General features: G+C 38.1%; 2 protein-coding genes across 9 annotated transcripts in view; one reads left to right on the forward strand and one right to left on the reverse strand.

The window, feature by feature from the left end:
* Positions 1–18,199, reverse strand: part of LOC134534406 (lachesin-like) — a 424,713-nt gene that overhangs the window by 396,005 nt on the left and 10,509 nt on the right. The window lies entirely within an intron of this gene.
* LOC134533681 (sodium-coupled monocarboxylate transporter 1-like) overlaps positions 1–18,199 on the forward strand; it is a 141,834-nt gene that overhangs the window by 47,296 nt on the left and 76,339 nt on the right. For all 8 annotated transcript variants that reach the window (XM_063371230.1, XM_063371227.1, XM_063371229.1 and 5 more), the window contains exon 6: positions 10,573–10,727. In XM_063371230.1, coding sequence (XP_063227300.1) covers positions 10,573–10,727 — 155 coding nt within the window. The remainder of the gene's footprint in view (positions 1–10,572; positions 10,728–18,199) is intronic.

Consider the following 18,199-nt stretch of genomic DNA (forward strand, 5'->3'; position numbering starts at 1 on the left):
GAAGAATGGCATCGATAGTCTTCAAGGAGAAGGAAGTTCGTCCTTCCTGCTAGTGCTTCTCAGATTTCTCACGGTCCGCCATCTTGGATTGCGACGTCACGGCTGCCATCTTGGATGGGTGTGACTTTGACCTTTGACCGAAACCGCAGGAATGATCGCAAGCACACGGATTAACCATCATAATATTGATAAGAATAATCAGGAGCACACGGAGAAAACCATCATAATATTGGCAAGAATAATCAGGAGCACACGGAGAAAAACGACACATGTTTTCTTTGATATCATAAAATTACAGGAAAAAAATATTTAAAAATAAAAATAAATTAATAAAAAAATTTAAAATAAAAACAAAAAATACATAAAATTCTGGCTTGTACTAGAACTCTATCTTTGCTCAACAATGATAAGTTTACAAGCTAGCAGAATCAGTTTATGTATTTTTTGTTTTTATTTTAAATGTTTTTATTAATTTATTTTTATTTTTAAATATTTTTTTCCTGTAATTTTATGATATCAAAGAAAACATGTGTCGTTTTTCTCCGTGTGCTCCTGATTATTCTTGCCAATATTATGATGGTTTTCTCCGTGTGCTCCTGATTATTCTTATCAATATTATGATGGTTAATCAGTGTGCTTGCGATCATTCCTGCGGGTTCGGGCAAAGGTCAAAGTCACACCCATCCAAGATGGCAGCCGTGACGTCGCAATCCAAGATGGCGGACCGTGAGAAATCTGAGAAGCACTAGCAGGAAGGACGAACTTCCTTCTCCTTGAAGACTATCGATGCCATTCTTCTTATGCGACCGATAGTGAACAACCCGCATCCCGCATAAAATAAATAAATATTATTTTACCTGCAAGCAAAACATGACGTCATCTGATGTTTAAAAGCGGAACTGCTTGCAGCAAGTACCTTTGCATGAAATAAATTAACTCTCACCACTGAATAGTGCTATTGTAGTCAGTTAGAGACATAAAGTTTCGTAGCCATGCGGTCAATTAGTCATGCATTCTCGTAACCATGCGTTCTGGAAGCTTCGTAGTCCTATAGCCTCGCGATGACGTAACCTTGAAGACTTGCAATCGCATAGTCTCGTAACCTCATGGCTCGAAGTCGCGTAGTCATGAAGTCTTAGGACCTCGTAGAATTGAAGCTACGTATCCAAGTATCCTCGTAGACTTGAAGCTACGTAAGCAGGCGGCCTTGTAATCTTATAACATAATGCTGGTGGTGCAGTTGGAGCAAAAGAGAAAATTCTGACGAAAACAGATGCTGTAATTGTAGCCTTGTAGACGAGTAGCTTCGTAGTCAAGTACTCATGCAGACTGGTAGTCCTGTATCCTCGCAGTCACGTAAACCTGTGTACTAGAGGCTTCGTAGCTCTGTAGCCTCGCAGTCTCGTAAACTTGAAGATTCGTAGTCACGTAGTTCTGTAACCATGTGGTCTCATAGTCTCTTAGACTCGAAGAATTCTAGCCTAATATATTTGGAGCCAAAAGACTTTTGGGACCAAAAGACTGTAGTTGTCAATGACTGATGGAGCCAATGAATATTGGAGTCAATGAATATTGGAGTCAATGAATATTGGAGCCATTGAATATTGGACCCAATGAATATTGGAGCCAATGAATATTGGAACCAATGAATATTGCAGTCAATGATTATTGTAGCCAAAGACTATTGGAGCCAATGACTATCGGAGCCAAAAAACTGTTGGAGCCAAAAGGCTGATGGAACCTTTTGGAGCAATTTGAGCCAATTGATATTGGAGCTCATGGATATTGGAGTCAATGAATATTGGAGCCAATGAATATTGGAGCTAATGAATATTGGAGCCAATGAATATTGGAGTCAATGACAAATTAATGTGCTTCCTTTTCGTCGATGGTGCTGCCTTTTCGTTGTCGGTGCTTCCAAATGTGCTTCCTTTTCGTTGGCGGTGCTGCCTTTTCTTTGTCGGTGCTTCCAAATGTGCTTCCTTTTCGTTGGCGGTGCTGCCTTTTCGTTGTCGGTGCTTCCAAATGTGTTTCCTTTTCGTTGGCGGTGCGGCCTTTTCGTTGATGGTGCTTCCTTTTCGTTGTCGGTGCTTCCAAATGTGCTTCCTTTTCGTTGGCGGTGCGACCTTTTCGTTGTCGGTGCGGCCTTTTCGTTGTCGGTGCTTCCAAATGTGCTGCCTTTTCGTTGTCGGTGCTGCCTTTTCTTTGTCGGTGCTTCCAAATGTGCTGCCTTTTCTTTGTCGGTGCTTCCAAATGTGCTGCCTTTTCGTTGTCGGTGCTTCCAAATGTGCTGCCTTTTCGTTGTCGGTGCTTCCAAATGTGCTGCCTTTCCGTTGTCGGTGATTCCAAATGTGCTGCCTTTTCGTTGTCGGTGCTTCCAAATGTGCTGCCTTTTCGTTGTCGGTGCTTCCAAATGTGCTGCCTTTTCGTTGGCGGTGCGGCCTTTTCGTTGTCGGTGCTTCCAAATGTGTGCATTTTCGTTGTCGGTGCTGCCTTTTCGTTTTCGGTGCTGCCTTTTCGTTGTCGGTGCTTCCAAATGTGCTGCCTTTTCGTTGTCGGTGCTTCCAAATGTGCTGCCTTTTCGTTGTCGGTGCTTCCAAATGTGCTGCCTTTTCGTTGTCGGTGCTGCCTTTTCGTTGTCGGTGCTTCCAAATGTGCTGCCTTTTCGTTGTCGGTGCTTCCAAATGTGCTGCCTTTTCGTAGTCGGTGCTTCCAAATGTGCTGCCTTTTCGTTGTCGGTGCTTCCAAATGTGCTGCCTTTTCTTTGTCGGTGCTTCCAAATGTGCTGCCTTTTCTTTGTCGGTGCTTCCAAATGTGCTGCCTTTTCGTTGTCGGTGCTTCCAAATGTGCTGCTTTTTCGTTGTCGGTGCTTCCAAATGTGCTGCCTTTTCGTTGTCGGTGCTTCCAAATGTGCTGCCTTTTCGTTGTCGGTGCTTCCAAATGTGCTGCATTTTCGTTGTCGATGCTGCCTTTACAATGTCGGTGCTTCCAAATGTGCTGCCTTTTCTTTGTCGGTGCTTCCAAATGTGCTGCCTTTTCGTTGTCGGTGCTTCCAAATGTGCTGCCTTTTCGTTGTCGGTGCTTCCAAATGTGCTGCCTTTTCGTTGTCGGTGCTGCCTTTTCGTTTTCGGTGCTGCCTTTTCGTTGTCGGTGCTTCCAAATGTGCTGCCTTTTCGTTGTCGGTGCTTCCAAATGTGCTGCCTTTTCGTTGTCGGTGCTTCCAAATGTGCTGCCTTTTCGTTGTCGGTGCTTCCAAATGTGCTGCCTTTTCGTTGTCGGTGCTTCCAAATGTGCTGCCTTTTCTTTGTCGGTGCTTCCAAATGTGCTGCCTTTTCGTTGTCGGTGCTTCCAAATGTGCTGCCTTTTCGTTGTCGGTGCTTCCGAATGTGCTGCCTTTTCGTTGTTGGACCTTCTATTTTTTATGTTGTTTTGACTCTAGTATTATTGTAAATGATTCTTGATTTGACTAGCGTATTATTCCATCCGGTGCATGTATATAAGCGAGTCCTAGACAGTAGGTCGGTCAGTTTGTTACTGTCGTCGACGGTGTAAGGATCACCTAGATTATTTCATCTGGTGCATAAGTCGCGTAATTACCTGTTCTTGAGAACTCGATGGCATCTTTACCGACTTTAACGTCGAACTCGATGGATGTTGTACCATCGTCTACGGGAACCTTGACGTAAGCGACGACAATGGTGGAGCAGATCTCGTTGGCAACGACGATGACGTCAACATTGGAGGAGATTTCAATAGATGTGATACCACCAGCAGAAGATAGCTTAATAACTACTGAGCTGGATGTGCAGGAAACCACGACGATCGACGATACGACCTCGATGGAGACTTCAATGGATGCTGATTTGACAACTAGCGAACATTGGTGCTGTTACTGCGACAAGATTTTCTCAAACAACAGCAATGCTCGGCGACACGAGAGGAGCGAATGTGTCAAGAACCTATATCGTAAAATGTTTGTTTGTGAGAAATTTCATAAGCAGTTTGCCAGAAAAGATAATATGAAAACGCACATGAAGGCATGTAAAGGTCCTGCTGTGCGGCAGAAAGTAAAGGTTTCGGTGCAACAGCGATGCATCGATGTTCATAAGAGTATGCCTGGAAATGGTATTACTGTTGCAACGTCCATATCTGGATCGGGTCTGAAAGGTTCGTCTACATCAGCACGGTATCCTTGCAGCTACTGTGATACGTCGTTCGCATTTTTCCATGATGCACGAAGACATGAGCGGAGCAAATGCAAAAAGAATCCTTCTCGTATAAAGTTTCGATGTGATGATTGACATGAATGGTTTACTCGAATCGATAGTTTGCGACATCATGCGAAAAAATGTAAAGGTGGAGTCTGTGCTCCTACTGCTGAACTACCTGCCGACATTTCGACTCCTCGCTTTAGATTGGAGACACGAAAGTGTACAACCAAAAAAACAGATGCCCAGCAACCGATTGTTATGACGTCTGAACATGGAACTAAACCTAAGACTGTGTTCGGAGCATTACAAGTGAACGAAATGGCTTCTACTTGGCGCAGTCTGCATTTCGTGGAACGTTGAAAGACTACTATTATCTAAATACGTTCGGTGAGTCGAAGGACAGTTGTAATTTTCTTGACGATATCAGACAGAAGATAATCAATCAGCTTACTGATGATGTAGCAACAAACGGACCTTTGAAATATAACTTGTGGTTGGACTGTATATATGGAAAGCCATATCCGTTCGATGACAAAGTGAAGAAGTGTGCATTCAAGACATCGGCTGCAGTAATTTACAGTTCTAACGATGTGAAGCAAACTGTTAAAAACGGTATCCAGAAACTCTGTCAAGAAGAGGTGGACTATGTCTGTAAAGGTTCTGGCTGGACTCTGTCTAGTATAAACCGATTGGAGCTAAGAATTAGTCATTTCACACCGCTGCGGAACTAAATGATTATAAGATTGCTGGCTTTCGTAAGTTATCCTGTAGTAGAATAGAAATTATGTAATAAATATTATGTTTGTAAAAGAACTTGCGGTGTTTAATTCCTCGAACCTGTTACTTTTATGTTAAATTGATGTTATATTTAATTTTTTTTGCATCATCCTAGATCGTACCAAGGACCTTAGTCGATCTAATTAATCAGTATATTGATCGGAAATTTATTTAATTATTTCTGAACTTTTTCCCGGATCTCTAGCATTAAAAGTACACATTTCCAATATGGTGGTCTTGATGTCTGATAGGATGGTGGTCGTAGAGGATTTAGAGTCTCTTTACGAATGTTGAACATGGTTTATTTAAATTATTTTTTTTACATAAGATTAAACATTATTGCAACGATCGGGTATCGAACCGAGGACGGGAATCGATCGAATCAATATGTTAATTAATGAGTGATTTATTTAATGAATTTTGGAACTTTTCCCGAATTTCTAGCTAAATAATTACGGATTTTCAAGATGGCGGCCAAATGACAAGATGGCGGGTGTCACAGTAATAAATGATTACTGCACTCTAGTGGGTAAGAATCAAACTAGCATGGTGTCAGCGCACTCTAGCCGACGATACAATGATGTTGGCTTCCAGCATCGAAGACAAGATGGCGGACATGACGTCATACTACCTGATGGTATATGTGCATTGGTAAAAGTGGTGGGGGTCAGTCTGCCAGCAGCCACCTAGGGGGAAGGATCTGTCGTCATTTTTAATTTTTTTTGCACCCACCGGGTTCGAACCGCGGACTCCGAGCTCCGTGTCTTTAATGTATGCTTTTTAAATATTTTTTATTAAAATTTTATTATTTGAATTTTTTTATAATTTTTAAAAAAAAATTCATTAAAATCGGATAGTAAATGAAGATTTTAAAGATGGCGACCGTAACTAAAATTGCAACGGTGGCGACATAATCCAAGATGGCGGTCATGGTATCCTTATTCCTAGAAATGGCTTAACTGAGGCTTGAGTTAAGGATGCTTAAGCCAGTTTTAGGAATTTTCAGCCGCTGGGATTTTTAAGGACTAAAAACGGGAATTTTTCCCTCGAAACGGGAAATTTTTCCCTCGAAATGAGAAATTTTTAATTTGTGGAATTTTTTGAAATTTTTTGGCGGAACTTTTTTCCACAGAAATGGAAATTTTGGCGATTTTTGAGGAATTTTGGGGCAAATTTTGCCCAATTTTGGCGGATTTTGAGGATCAAATTCAAGGTCAAGGTCACAACCATCCAAGATGGCCGCCGTGACGTCACAATCCAAGATGGCGGAGTCGGCTCTCGGCTCCACAGCCTGAAGCCTGATCCAGTATGCTCTATTGTATACTACTGAGGAAGTTAAAAAGCACAGAATAAAAGTACTTTCAGAATTTTTTTTTTATTTATTTATTTTTTTTTTAGCAAATATCGCCCAAATACATATTTACCACCGTCTGAAAGCATCCCGCATCCCTCATAAAACAATGACTGCTTTTATAACATTGTGAATGATGCATGTTTTATACTTGAATATGTATGGATTATTACTTATTCTATGTTAGATTCACATATTTCTTTTTATCGGTAGCATGCTCTCTGAGTCATTCAATGATGCGACATCTTTTGTTAAAAAATATAACATCTTGGAGATGAATTCTTCAAAATAATGAATGATATGATGGATAATAAAAATTCCTTTTAAGGTCCTTGATTTCAATATAAAGTTTCAGTTGGCCACGGTTGTAGCTACTGTAGTAAGGAATTGACATTGAGAAAGAATGCTATAAGTCATACAAGGGACCGAGAGTATTTGGCTCATTTCCATAAAACGTTTAGTTAAGGTCAATGCCAGAAATTATTTGGTGGAAGAATTTTTTTACATAAACATCGAAAAATCTGTACAATTAATCTATTTTATGATAATAAGGATGAGTATTCAACATCAAGGAAGTGGAATGAAAACCAAATATTAAGCAAATATTATTATCACAAAAAAATCTAAAAATGTTAATTCTAACACCATTATCGCAGATCTCACAATTTTATTGCAATCAAAAGATGGTGAAGTTATTAAAGTGACACTAGAATAAAAGTTTACACCTCCAAGGTAAATAAAAAAAATATTTTACGAAATACTAGTCGCCTTCGTGAACTAGAGAACAAAATTGAAAAAAAAAAAAAAACCTCAAGGAGAAAAGCTCGGTTATTATGACGAAGCTCTAAAATAAAACGATGGAAACGACACCTCAAATTAAAAAGAAATAATTTGAAAAATACTTATGATAATAATAATGATCACTGGGATGATAATTGTTTTGACTACAAGGCTGGCGATAAAAACAATGAAGAATCTAAAGATTTGAAAGAACCTAAATAAAAACACGTAGAAAGATGACAGCAGCGGAATAGACTGCTTACTGATCGTGGAAATATCCATAAATACTGGTTGACAGATTAAGACATCTACTTGATTAGCAAAATGTTACTATAATTAAAATTTTTTTTACACTACTTAATGAACTAAGAAGCGCGGGTTACATACTATAAATGACTTGTATGACCTAAATGCGCCTATTGAAATCATTCATTTGGATTCAATTGGAGAAGTTCTATAAGCTGGAGCGGTTGGTGAAATTGGAAGAGCTAGAATAATTGGAACTAGTAAAAAAAAAAGTTTGAATAATTATTGGGACCAATTGGAGCAATTAGATATTTGAATCATTTGGTTCAGTTGGAGTAGTTGGAGCATTTGAAACAATTTAAGCAGTTAGAACCATTTAAGAAATTGGTGCAAATGAAGCTGTTCGAGCGGTTGAAGAAATTGGAGCCATTGGAAAAAATAGGAGCAATTGGAAATAATTGGAGCTAGTAGCAGCCAAATTGGATTGTAGCAGTGGGGGATAGTGAAGCTGAGAGAAATGACCACCTTGACGTCGGAGGTCGGTCGGCTCCTCGGTCCTTGAGCCAGAACCATTTTCAGGACCTACTGTTAAGATCAAAACTTAATATATAATTAATAATATAAAATTTTATCACAAGAAAAAATATTCGTATTTACTTATAATCGGAAAAATTTAATCGTACTAAATACTTAAGTTTTAAATTGCACATTTTTATAACACCAAATTCTGTTTCAATACATTATTAATTGGGACTCATATTTTGAATTATTTTAAATAATTTTCTCTATTTACTCTGTTTGGATCTTTAGTTAAAAAGAAAAATTATATTTTGAAAGAGAACATGTCATTATAAAATATTTTTGTAACATTAAATCTTTTGTATTTCATTCCGTCGAAAACCTATGAAGAGTTATCGAACTTGATCATTGAAACTCTTTAATATATATTCATATAGGAATGGCGTTATGATAAAATACATCAGCCATTTAGTGATTGGAACATGACCAGAGCGACGACGGATAAATTAAGCCTATAACACTTTGTTAATTGTAATTTTATTTATTTAAACTTTTTTTTTTCAGATACCATTTTTCAGAAACAAACCATTAACTTAATTAAATATACTTTCATGGACTTTACACCAAAGCTGCTATTGAAAATCATACGATATTAATTTCAATATTAAAGCCAGTTCTATAAATTCTTACGATTTTTTACTTTGAAAGAGAAGAGAAAATTTATATTTTAATTTTTTTACTTAACCACATAGTAAAGTTAAATTTCTAATATCGAGAAACTAAATTTCGAACAAATAATTTATACGTTGGGAAAATTTTATATATATATATATATATATATATATATATATATATATATATATACACTAGCAGTAAATAGCAGAAGGTGTCCTGCCAGAGTTTATTTATTTACCTCCATATATCTAAAATCGATGGTTTGTACGTAATCTATAAAGCGTTTAAAATTTCAATCAATTTTTAACTCACTCACCAAATACTAATTATACTACAAATCACTATTTGTTGTTATTGAGAATTAAAGACAGTAAAACTCACAAAATACCAATTTCCATGGCGATCGTTTGAACGGAATAGAAGTCGATGCGCTGCAGCGCTATTTAGTGGTGAGTTATAGCAAAATTGAAGGTGTGAAAATATTCTCCATAAAAACACTCTTCGATATGACAACTTTCATCGTGATCGGTCAAACGGTGTCGTGAGTTTATTAAAGTCATGCATACCAACATTCATGTGTATATATATAAATATATAAAAATCAAAACCACAGTAACTTTTTGTTATTGTTAAATCAACTAAAAAATACAAATCACAGTCACAATCAGTATTTGTTATTATTTGCTGCTATGTGTTCCTTGAGTTGTAGCAAAATAAATATTGTATAAATAATTGTCATATAAGAATGTCCAAAGATAGTTTAGGTGCATGTGATACAAATATATTTAATGTTTATTGACAGAAAATATTTCCAAAGGCAGTTTAGTTGCGTGTGATACAAATGCCATTTGACTACAAATAAAATAACAATAGTTATTTGTAGATAGAGTGCAAGGCATTGCCCGGACTGAACACAGGGTGAAAGCACTCACTAGGCCTATATGACAGTGTGGTGGACATACACAAATGACACACAATTACTGTTTGCATGTCTATGACCTATGATTTTCTGTTTATCCATGACGATTGGTTAAACGATGTTTAGAAGTTGATGGCTGCAGCACCATTTAGTGAAGAATTATAACAAAATGAATATCGCGAACACATTCTCCGTTTTCCAATACCTATGTATACCAATTTTCATGCAGATAGGTTTAACGGTTTGGAAGTTGATGCATTGCAGCACCATATAGCGGCGAGTTTAAAAAAATGCATTGCATAAAAACCTTCTCCATGAAAAAAAACCTAAATGTGCCAACTTTTATGGTGATCGGTCAAACAGTGAAGAATTTTATCCACGTCATACATACATACATACATACTAACATCCTATTCCATATATATAGATTGGACAACAAAATTCTGGAAAAATATATTGGATGAAATGAGTTGTGGAAAAAGGATATTGGTACGTTATTTCCTTAAAAGGAAATTCACATTAAAACTACATCAAACACAAGTAATATATTGACTTTTATTATTTTATATATACGTTTGAAACACAATTTGAAATTAATAACACCGTACATTAAACTCATAATAACATTACTCTTATGTTCATTCTTTTCAATATTGTGAATAACCTACTATAAATTAAACAAATTCGATCGTAACATCACATTTAAATCTAAAATTCAACCATAGTGTGTGCATTATCTTTCCCTTAATTTGATTTTCTCGACAATAAGGTTGAACTGGTAGAAAATTGAAAAAGTCATTAAACTCTAGGACCCAAATTTACCGTAGCAACTTATTTGTAATGATGCTATCAAAAAGTGCAACTTCAAGGATCGAAAAACATTTCTATTCACTCGATTAATTTTTAATTTTTTTTAATTTATTAAGTTTTTTAACCCTTTTTTCAATAAGCAAAAAACACGAACGAGTGGTGGAAATGAGTGTCCGGGCACTGGAAATATTCTAATAGCCTCATTCATGCGTTGACATTTGTTTGAGATTATGTGTAGTTATGGTTAATGTTGAAGTGCAAATGATTATTATGTATACTTTCAGGGTGGACTAAAGGCAGTCGTGTGGACTGATTTCCTGCAGTCGTTTGTCACGGTTGGATCAAGCCTTATCGTTATTGCCATCGGAGTGGCGCACGTAGGAGGAATTGGCGAAGTGTTCAGTAGAAGCTACGAAGGACAGCGCCTGGAATTGTTCAAGTAACCAAATTTAATATTATTTTAGTAGTATATAAAAATAGCTCCGGTGCCAAGTTCCAGGCTGTAGAATGTGCCCGTAAATATTGATTTATGACGTCACGGTGACCATTTTAGGTGTCAAATTTCCTCCATATTCCTTAAAAATGACTCAAAATTCCTAAAAATTTCCCTATTTCGAGGGGATGGTTCCTGTTTTAAAGGAAAAATGCCCCGTATTATTAATAAAAATTACAAAATTCAGAATGTCTCAAAATTTATTTTCTTTACAAAAAAAATCAAAATCCAAAAAGTGACATAAGAGTTCTTAATGCTAGCCTCCCTAAGCCACTGAGGTTACCTACGTGGCTAAAAAATTCAAAAAAATAAAATAAAATTGATAGTTTTCTACTGTTCTATTATGTCTGATTCAATGCATATAAGCTTCGTTTGCATTTTCTTTTTTTTTTTCCTCGTGTACGTGCTGAATACCGTTTAATTCATTTCGTTCTTTGCGTTGTACTGTAGTTCGATAAGACCAAACAATAGTTTGGTTGGTAACATCGCTAATTCTGCTACGTAAAATGCTTCGTATTACTGGTGGCACTGCAATGCGATTAAAATATATCCATTCAAACTATTTGTTTCAATTGCGACACAAGGAGCTTTGCGGAGAAATACAATTCAAATAAAAATGAACAATTGACTAACTTTAGTGATTATTTAAAAATTGGTTTTCTATAAAGTTGGTTTACGGACGATAGTTTAACATGACAACTTCATAAGAAAACATTGATGAAATGATTGCATACTTCCATGAATAAAATTGAATCATTTTTTATTTTAATAATAAAAGAATAAATACTTGAAATTATACTCGTAATCAGATTTTTAAAATGCAAGAAAAATTAACATTTATTGCTGAAATTGTTGTTGTAATAAGCAATGAAAACGACATTAAATTTTCGTTTAAATATTATTAAGTACAAGTTTTCATATAAATAAACTGTAAACAAATATCTAACATAACCTATTATTACTGCACTCGCCAACATATGCTACTATTTAAGAAGTAAAAGAATAAATACTTGAAATTATACTACTAATCAGATTTTTAAAATGCAATGATAATTTACCTTTATTGCCGAAATTGTTGTTGTAATAAGCAATGAAAACCAGAGATTAAAATCCGTCGAGAATATTTTTGTTTTTATGTCTTCCAGTGCTCAAAATGATATGCAACTGTGGCCCCGGCCACAAAATTTTATTTATAATTCATTAACAATAACGCGCCTCACGATAAATAAAGGAAAATATGTATTAAGGAGTGCCGGGATCCCGCGATAGCGGATAGATATTGGGATTCATTCGGTTCGCGTCCGTCACCGTAAATGGTAGCACTGTAGGGGAATAATATTATTTCGTTTTTATAATACGATTTTATAATAAATATGCATCCCAAATACACCAAACTTGTTTATAATGTTACAATATTTTTTTAAACATTGTGTAAAAGATCCCGAGTGTAATTTGAATTATTATGTGTAACTGTAAAACACCATTGTTAGTTAAAAACATATTTGAATATTCAACATTACTTTTAAATAACCGTACCGATTGTGCTGAAAATCGGTGGACGATTGTTAAATTACATAATATTAATAATTCAAACGACGAAAATATGATTGAAAAGTCAAATCGATGGCTGTTCCAATCGAATGGAAGAGAGATTCCACGCATGCGTACAATGAGCATAACAGGACACATCCGTAGTGGGACATCTCTAGTGTGACAATGTGCATTACGGGACACTTTCGTGCGTGCAGCCGGCGTTCATCAATGTATTAGACATTGTCACGTCAAAAAACGTAAGTCCTTTTTTTATTTAAAAAAGACTAAAAATTAATTATTATAAGAAAACATTCCAATGAATTTACAACAGAATAACACTTAACTGAATTTAAACAACTGAAGATCGACAGAAAAATAAATTATTGTTCAACCTCGATCAAAGAGGAAACATAATTCTCTTTTGCTGAGGTCACAGATTAAAAAGAAATATAAAATAAGGTTTTGGCCATGTAGAAAGGAAAAACTCTCTATAACTGAGATCGTAACTGTTAGGGTTAAAAAAAGAATGATACTTGTTAAGGTAATTGCACAAATCAAAACAAAATTCGTTACACAAAGTTAAAAAACACAGCACAATAAAAAATAAAATTATACTCTCAAGCTGTGACATTTCCCCCGAGACTAGCCCGCCTATGGCATCGTATAAATGTAGGCTTACATTGTCTTACGTCGTACCTCCTATGATAGTAAAGCACAGTCCCCACCCCGCCAATTGCTGTCCCCGCTGGCGGAATGCACCCTCGCATCACATTTGCACGAATCAGTTAGTGATTGTGTCCGCAACTAAGTAAGTGCTTCGTGCGTTGTTTTAGGCATCTGTATGAGAACCAGTGTATTAAATTCCTATAAGAGTTCTGTAATGTGCGTCATCATGTATGTATGTGACCCGTTAAAAGTACCCAGTAACTGTTTTGACGAATGCCGTAATATATTTTGCCAGATTTAATGCATAGTGCTCACTGAGTGTTTTTAATAATATATAAATTGTTGGGCTCCAGGTAACGGAGTTGCCCCCAAGCGACGAACAGTCTCTGGTTTGACTGGTGTTTTTCAAGTAAAAAATACCATATAAAAATCCGCAGAATTTGGAACTTCTGTCAGTCGTTTCCCACATGGGGAATTTATCTTATTATATTGTTAGATATTTAGATGTTAAGTTTCACGTAAAACATTTATTAGTGCTTTATGATTGTGGCGGGCGAGGGCGATGTCCCTCCCCTCTTCCAACAGCCTTCAGGAGTTCGCGGTACAAGGAGGAGGTGACCATCATGTGGGTAAGCACTGAGATCTGCATGCCAGAAACTCATATTAATCAACTGAAATCTTCGGTACTTATTTCACCACGAATATCTGGATCAGTTTGCGGTGCAGGGTGCAACCCTCCCGTTGTAACTTCTACTTCGCTGCGCTACCGCACCGTGGAAGTTTAGAAATAGTTCAGGGCCAACTTATTCGAATCGCAATTTTTCTATAGCGGGACTGCTGCCAGAGGTCGTACACGAGCAACGTGAAGTGCAATCGTGTTAACAATGTTTCCAGTGTAATTTGTAGCATACCGTTTCAGGCCTAGTGCCTGGCCACCAGAAACCCAATCGGTCATGATGCTGTGCTCCGCGGAACTGGAGGTAAGCCTACGGAAATTGACCACTACAATAACAGCTCTTGTAATGGAGGATTTGCACGAGGACACTGTGTTATGTCATCCATTACTAGCGGAACACGTTGCGGTGGTGAACTGAAAAAGGGCCTCATCAATGTGGGACACATGAGCACTGCACTGTTATTTCGACCCATTCCGCCTGGCGAGATATTGACATTGGAGCCATTCCGTCACGATGTTCCTCCCCAGTGCCAGGCAGCGGTCAACTGTGTGCTCCGCAAGTGACAAGATGTGTTTGCCATGGCAAACTCGCTGCAACGCAGCACAGTGGCGGTGCACAGGATTCCGACTACCAATGACAGACATGTTCGTGAGTCCCCCTCGGGGCTATGGGTGTCATATGTTGCGACATGTCATCATTGAGCATTCTAACAGCCATTACAACTCGTGTGTCATGCTAACACCGAATAAGGACGGCTCATTGCGTGTTTGCGTGGACTTCCGGCCGTTGAACGCTGTTACAGTCAGCTTTCCACCCTCACAGATCAGTGGTGAGACTGCCGTAGTTAATTTAGGTCGGGTGAGACCTCAAGGCAGGCTATTGGCAGGTACTTATCTGCTGTGAGGACCGAGAAAAATACAGTGTTCACCATGCTGGATGGGTGGAGATTTAAGTTTATAACAATGCCTTTCGTCATGAAATGCGCCCCAACCATCTTACAAGAGTACTGCAGGACTATGTAGGAAATTTTGTAATAGCCTATCTGGATGAAGTCATTATCTTCTCCGAGACATGGGAAAACCACATCACTCACTTATCGCACGTGTTAGAGCGATTATCTACCTATCATCTCATGGATGCAATACCAAAATATCATATAGGAACACTGGAGGTTAAATTCCTGGGACATGTAGTGAGTGTGGAAGTTAACCACTTCCAGCCTGAGCATCTGAACAAGGTCACTGAGGCTGATGTACCGTGGACCCCCAAACAACTGAAGCGATTCGTAGGGCTCATGAACTGTCTGCGGTGTTATGTACCTGAATCATCACAAGTGACTGCGCCCTTGACTGACTTGATTTCCCCTCAGTACTGTTATAAGTGGGATGCCCCAGCCCAAAGGGCCTTCGATCATGTTAATACCGCATTCACACTGGCCTGAGTCGACCTTGAGAGATGACTATTTTTACAGACAAATGCTAGTGCCCTCAGGGTATTGTGTCATGTGGATTCCCAGGGGGATCAGCAGGCTGAAATGCAAGGTACGTGGTACATACGAGATGGCATGGTGTTGAACTGTACACCCGGGGAAAACGCGAAGTGGAAGACGAGCATTCCACCCGAGGCCCAGGAGGCAGTTCTCAGGTTCTTTCTTGACCACGGTTTGGCTGGCCATTCCAGCACGGACATAACCCAATGCTCTGTCTGTCAGAACTATCATTGGCCCGGCGCCGCTCGTGACGTGCGCGAATATGTGCGCTATTGTGAGATATGTCAATTACAAAAAGCACGGAGACAGGACTGAGAAAAACAAAAAGTCCCACGAGAGCCCACCACGGCTTTTCAAACAATAGCCAGGGAGGTAATGGGCTCATATCCACAGACACCCCGAAGGAAAAATGTTATTCCTTGTAGTCACGGACCTGTTCACGAGGTGGGCAGAGGCGTAGCCACATGGAAATATACGGACTTCCACGATCATCAACAACCTGATGCAGGAGTTTCTGCCGTGCTGGGGCTATCCACAGTCCAACCTCTTGGACAATGCCAGTCAGTTCCTGGGAATACAATGGAGGGCAATAGGCAACAAATTGAGCACCATACGATACCTGCTTATCATCCAAAGGCAAATACCACAGAACGCCGAAACCAGGACCTGAAGGTGTTACTTCGGATACATATCAGAGCGGACTACGTCTCCAATGGGATATACACGTCGCTGACTCACTGTTCTGCACCTGCCAACAGGTAAACGCAGCCACTGGAATGACCACAGCTGGCAAGGCCAGAATCTGCCATTGCCTAGCGAGTGAGCGACTCACGGCACTCCCCATTAGGCGGAAGAGATGGAAGAGCTAATTCTGTGTTATTAATCGAGGGCCACAAGAAGGGGCGACGATGGCAAAGCCCGTATGGGCATAAGATAACGCCGGTGACCAAACGTTCCCCATCAGATGTGAGGGCAGGTGACCTGGTGTTCGCCGGAGTGCACTTATTGTAAGCGGCGCCTCGGGGCTACTGTGAAGGCCTAGCACCACGCTAGGGAGGTCCCTGAACAGTTCAGCGGAAGCTCGGCCGTATGACCTACCTGGTACGATTAGATGGCCGCCATGTGAGGAAACTACACCTCGATGACCTGTGCCTTGCTATACTGCCGGGGGAAGGGTTACCCGGGATGCCAGACACAAGGACTTCGCTAGATGGAATGGCACCCGAATGGGAAATAGGCGAAGTGACACCACCGACAGAGAAATTAAACGAGAGTAGGAGCCCCCACCTTGAACCTGGATGATACTGCGCTATCTCTACATTTCCATGTTAACTAATGATACTCCCAAAATTAAAGCCAGCATATAAACGTTTGATTTGTTTTCTTGATTTCTTTTTAATACTTCAAATGACAAATAATAATTAAAAATAATAAAATCTAGTTATACTATTATAAATTAATGTTTGGCACACCAATACGCATTGTATGTAACCTATATGCCGATTTATCTTATAGAAAAATACATTTAAGTTTTCCACTAATTTCCCAATATTTTGGATTAATGATCCAATTATTTTGCATTAAAAGTTGATTCGAATTAATAACAACTTAAAAAATTTTTTTAGCCAAATCGGTCCAGCGGTTCTCAAGTTATGCGCTTATCAACGAACAGAATATCATTTTTATTTATATAGATTTATCATAACTGAATGACCAAAAATTATTGATATACTGAGCAGGTATTCTGAAGTGAGAAATAGTTATATTAATTCCTGTTTATTAAAATAAATATTCTCCTTTTTCCGTCTTTTTCTCTCTCCATCTATCTCACTTTGCCGTATTACTCCTTACGATGTATTTACGAGTTGTGGTTTGAATTGCCAAAGAAGTTTCACTTCTTTAAAGTGTACTGAGTTATTATTTTTTTTATTTAGGGATTTTGACTACGATTTCCCAATAATCTCTAACACAACATCTGTTCCTTTATTGATGGTGTTTTCTGTACATACTGGCAGCAATTACATTGTTCATTCCCTATTAACCTTAGAAACTCAGTCTATATGCTTGTAATATTATTTACCAACATATTTATGTACACAAAATTATTGGTTAAATTAAACCGAGTTTTAAAACTTAGAAACGTAGAATCTAAAATGTCATCTTGGGCTTACCTATATTTATTATTGTTATTTTAGTTCTAAAAATATTTTGCATAAGTTAATTTTCAAAATTCGGTTCAATGTTCTTCTTTTTGATCGAGACGCGGCAGTGGCGTACCCACGAAAGAGCCATGTACAGGCTGAGCACAAATGATCGGGATCCAACAGAAAATTACTTCAGCCAATAGCGAAACTCTGAAAACATTTTTTTTTTACAAGATACAATGACAATATACGATCCTCACGTTACGCAGCAAACATCGAGGGGGTATTTAAACTCATCCCACACTTTGTGCAATGTGTCTTATTGTACGACCGGCCTATGTGACCTTGATACTCTTGTCTGCGCTCCACACGCCTTGATCTACTTTTGTCGTTAGAAAACAGTGATAAGACTACAATTTTATGGAGAAATGGAGGCAGCATGTTATCAGTACAATAATTGGCTTTTTGGTATCTTGCTTTTATCATTACGGTGGCCAATAATATACAAACTGAAATTTTTTCAACAAAAAATGTTTCCATAAACACACTCTTTATTTTATTTTTTTCTGAAGACTACTATTTATTTGTATAAAATACGAGAAACAAACCATCTTTTCCTTTTTAAAAATTTACTTCACTTAATTAATTTATTTGTAGTACTTACGTTAAGAGTATTCGTTTTAGTGGTCCGCTATAATTATGTGCAAATTTTTGTTTAGAATTGACAATAACTCAAAGCTGCCAAATATTTTAGAACGGCCTTGTAAATTAAGATGAGAATATTTCACCAGAATATCCCGGGCAAAGATTCCCCTAGGCTAAAAAAAATAATCGCATGTGACAAACACATTTAAGGTTATTCATTGTATGGTATTAATTTTTCTAAAGGTGCTTTCTTGGAGTCATCAC

This window comes from Bacillus rossius, chromosome 7, assembly GCF_032445375.1.
Source record: "Bacillus rossius redtenbacheri isolate Brsri chromosome 7, Brsri_v3, whole genome shotgun sequence".
NCBI classification, from domain to species: domain Eukaryota; kingdom Metazoa; phylum Arthropoda; class Insecta; order Phasmatodea; family Bacillidae; genus Bacillus; species Bacillus rossius.